Here is a 4258-nt window from a genome sequence, read left to right as displayed (position 1 = left end):
CCTAGCTTGTCCCTGTTCCTAGATGATAACACCTTGCCTTTGCCGAAGCCCTCCCTAGCAAAGTTGAGGAGGGTTCGCTTTGCAACCTGTTCAACTAAGAGGTGCAGTGGCTCGAGTTCCAGCATTACCTCTAGCGCTGCCGTCGGGCATGTGCGCATTGCTCCCGTAATGCACACACATGCCAAACGTTGAAGCTTAGAGAGGGTCTGCCTCACCGTTACTAAAGTAGTCCTGGAATGCCAAGCCACCGCACCGTACGTTACTATAGGTCTCACTATCATGGTGTACAACCATCTGAGGATCCTCGGAGTGCACCCCCAGGATTTTCCCGCCAGACGTTTGCACACCATAATCGCCCTGGTGGCCTTGGAGGTGACCGCATCAACATGGGTCTTCCACATAAGCTTGGAGTCCAGGGTAAGCCCCAGATACTTAACCTCTGTGGCGACATTGATTGCGACCCCGTCCAGGGTCAGGTTCCTCATCCCCTGAAGATTTCTTTTCTTGGTGAAGGGGACTATAGCTGTCTTGGAGGGATTGATATTTAAGCCTACATCTGCGCACCACCTTTTTGCAAGGTTAAGACCTGTTTGGACGATGTCACAGAGAGTACTAGCGAACTTCCCTCTAGCAATAATCACTATGTCGTCCGCATACCCTTGGCATCGAACGCCCTCGTTAGTGAGTAGCTGTAGGAGTTCGTCCACAACTAAGCTCCACAGTAGAGGAGATAATACTCCCCCTTGCGGGCACCCTTTTGTTGTTTGTATTTGAACAACGCTGTCACCGACTTCAGTTTCGGCTATCCTGGTCTGCAGTAACCTTGCTATCCAACGCCGGATGGTTGGCTGGACGTTATATTTCTCAAGAGCTCTATCAACTCCCGAATGGGAGGCATTATCAAAGGCCCCCTCGATATCGAGGAAGGCACAGAGCACCACCTCATCACACTCAAAGGCCCCTTGTATTTCCTCCGTTAAGGCATACAGCGCAGTGTCCGTGGATCTACCCACCCTGTACGCGTGCTGGTTGGAATGCAGAGGGGTCTGTTTCAGAGTGTTAAACCTGATCTCATGGTCAATAATTTTCTCCATTGCCTTCAACATAAATGATGTGAGACTTATCGGCCTGAATGACTTGGCAAGAGAGTAATCTCTCTTACCTACCTTCGGGATAAAAATAACCCTGGCCCTTTGCCACACCTTGGGAATGTGGGCCAGCGCTAGACTGTCCCTCATAACATCTACAAGATGTGGGAGTAAGAGCTCTCCACCCTGCTTCAGCAACACTGGACATATACCATCCACCCCAGGGGACTTGTACCGTTCGAAGGAGTCCAAAGCCCACCGCACCGTTTGCCGGTTTATAAGGCTCTTAGCCAGCTTCCAGTCCGGTGGGGATGGCCTGTACGCACGGAACATAGCTTCCCCAGTGGTGGGAATGGCGTCCGGAAAGTGGGCCGACAACAGGGCGAGTGCCCTTTCCTGTTCCGTACCTGAGAAGGTCCCATTAGGTAGCCTTATTGCCAGTCTCGTGCCTGTGTTGTCCCTTGCCAAAGCTTTATGAAGCCTAGCAGCTACAGGAGTGGATGCAATGTTTTCACAAAAGGTCCTGAAGCTGCTACGCTTGGCCTTCCTGATCTCCTTATTGTACTTTGTCAGACTGACTGAGTATTCCTCCCAGTTCCCGGTGCGCTTTGCCCTGTTAAACAGTCTGCGAACCTCTTTCCTAAGAACCGAGAGTTCCCGTGACCACCAGGGAGGCTGAGCCTTCCCTTTCGGCTTTGACACGGGACAGCTGGACGTAAAGGCATCTAATATTGTGCCGTTCAGCTTATTAACCCTGTCCTCTAGCGCCATACAATCTACCTTTCTTCCCTGTACCTCTATTCTTGGTAGGTTCAGTCTAAGTACCTCTTCATATTTGGCCCAGTCAGTTCTCCTGGGGTTTCTCTTATGGTAACCTGTCTGACAAGCAGCTCCCAGTGCAAACCGGACAATCCTGTGGTCCGACAGTGAAGGCTCAGATGAGACTTTCCACTGGCCGATCAGAGGACTGGCCAGTCTGTTGCTGATCGTGATGTCAAGAACTTCCTCTCTAACCCTAGTAATGAACGTTGGTTCATTGCCGACATTGTGAATGCTCAGGTCTGCACTTATGATATATTCTAAAAGGCACTCACCCCTACGGTTAGTGTCCGAGCTGCCCCACTCCATATTGTGGGCGTTTGCATCGCAGCCTAGAATGACAGGAAGTCTTTTCCTGCGGCAGGATTCCAGGAGCTGCTGTACCTCAAGGGGCGGCACGTTGGCGTTGTCCCCCGGAAAATAGGCTGCAGCCAAGACCACCTCCAACTCCCTGCCATCAACCATCAAGGTAGTCTGGACTGCTACCAGGTCCTGTGTTAGAAACTCTGTAATGCAGAAATAGTTAATATCATTTTTCAGCACTACACACGCTCTGGGCCTCTCGCAGGAGAGGTCCCAAATTACCTTATTGTTGTTGTGGTTAAGACCCCTCACCTGGCCTCTGTAGGTCCACGGTTCCTGTATTATCAGTATACCCAGGTCTTCCGTGGCAAACCTGCTCGCAATGACCGCCGAGGCGGCCACCGCGTGATGCAGATTGACCTGGGCTACCTCTACTGCTGGTGTCTTCATAATTGGGGCTCGTCCTCGATATCCGAGAGCCGCGCGTCGCCCTCGCTTCCTCTATCGAGTTCGAGCCTGCCAATGTCAGCTAGGAGCTCCTGTGTGGTGCGCACGTAGTCGAGGCCTTTTGGCCCGGAACTCACCGGAGCTGGTACCTGTGCAGGATCTGTTGACTGGTTGGCTGGTGCCAGTGCCTGTTCTGACAGCGGGTTGGCTGGTGGGGCCGTGGTCGACTCTGTCTCTGGGGCCTCAGTGGAGTCAGTTGCCGCGTCAACACACATGTCTTGCGACTCTGACTCCTTGCTGCCTGTCGTCTTTTGTCGCCACGGCCTCACCGAGACGTAGCTGTACCGGAAATTTATGTGGAATCCGGCCCTCTTTATACTGACGTACGACGCCTCGTCGATGCCCAGGTTGAGCCTGAGCCCGTTGTCCTCAGCGTCGCACGACACCACCTTCCACGCAGCCGTGTGGACACCCTCGTTCTGGGCCTGAATAAGCCCCAGCACGTACTCAGCCGATTTCTCGGCGCATCTAGGGAAGAACACCGAGATCGTGTGCACCGGCGGGATGTCCTCCCCCCTTTTAGTGCATAGCTCGGGTCCCTTCCACCCTTCAATAGCCGGTGCCTTTTCTGCCAGCCAGGCTGCAGTCCGCTCATCCTTGCAGTCCACAAGGAGCATGCCTGATCTGAAGAACACCCCACAGAACACCAGAGGGTGCCTCCACCCTTTTAGGACCTCGTCCATAATCACATCCTGGAGTCTGGTTAGGTCCTCCGGGCATAGAGCAGCTGCAGGGTAGTCACAGGGCAGCACAGCCACCCGGATGCCTTTGAGAGCATCAGAGTAGCTGGGCTGCTGAGTGGTCCCTTCCAGCGGCTGACCTTGGCCCGCAGACCCTTCCAGGCCACTAGACTCTGTCGGAGGGGGTGTAGGCCCCCGCTGTCGCTTGGGGGTCGGTGGCTCCGGTGGTGTAACCTGTACGCTGGTTCGCTTTGCTGGACCTGTGGAAGTAGCTGATGGGTTACCTATGGGTTCCCCGCCTCTCCGCCAATAGGCGGGCGCGGGTCTCTGCTGCTGTTGCCCGCCTCTCTGCTTTACAGCAGGCGCGGGTCTCTGTTGCTGTTGCCCGCCTCTCTGCTTTTCAGCAGGCGCGGGTATCTGTTGCTGTTGCCCGCCTCTCTGCTTATCAGCAGGCGCGGGTTGTTCACCTGAGTTGCTGCCATGCTGCCTAGCAGCGGTAGCAGCCCTATTGCCTCTGCGCTTGCGCTCTTCGCGCTCACGTTCCTCGAGCTCCACCTCCTGCCGTACCTCCGCCATAGCGCGGGCTTCATCAGCTGATTTCCCCTGCCGAAGGTACCGAAGATACCACTTGACTCCCGACCCACCAAGGCCAGCTCGATGGTGGTCGTCAAGGGCTCCCGGTTGACCGGAGGGGGGTAGTGGAGGAGGTCTGCACCTGCGACTTCGTTTCTTACTCTCCTGTACATGCCACCCTGAACCTTGTGAAGCTGTGAAGGTCCGACTGGGAGACCTACGGTGCCTACTTCCGGAACGGTGCCTGCTGCTGGAGCGATGTCTGCTCTCCGAGCGACGCCGGCCCCT

The 4258-nt window shown here is 55.0% G+C and overlaps 1 protein-coding gene across 1 annotated transcript; it reads right to left on the bottom strand.

Moving 5' to 3' along the window:
• Nucleotides 1-3537: 3537 nt before the first annotated feature.
• On the bottom strand, nucleotides 3538-3973 carry LOC108369680 (formin-like protein 20; the record flags this gene model as incomplete). Its single annotated transcript, XM_017624844.1, has 1 exon — nucleotides 3538-3973. A coding segment is annotated over exon 1 (436 nt), but the record flags the coding sequence as incomplete, so codon positions are not given.
• Between the last annotated feature and the right edge of the window lie 285 nt (nucleotides 3974-4258).

The sequence above is a fragment of the Rhagoletis zephyria genome, unplaced genomic scaffold (genome assembly GCF_001687245.7).
Source record: "Rhagoletis zephyria isolate East Lansing unplaced genomic scaffold, Rhagoletis_zephyria_1.1 Rzeph_scaffold_03796, whole genome shotgun sequence".
In the NCBI taxonomy this organism is placed as follows: Eukaryota; Metazoa; Arthropoda; class Insecta; order Diptera; family Tephritidae; genus Rhagoletis; species Rhagoletis zephyria.
Note: the sequence above shows the minus strand (reverse complement) of the source record. Positions and strands in the feature narration are given on the sequence as shown.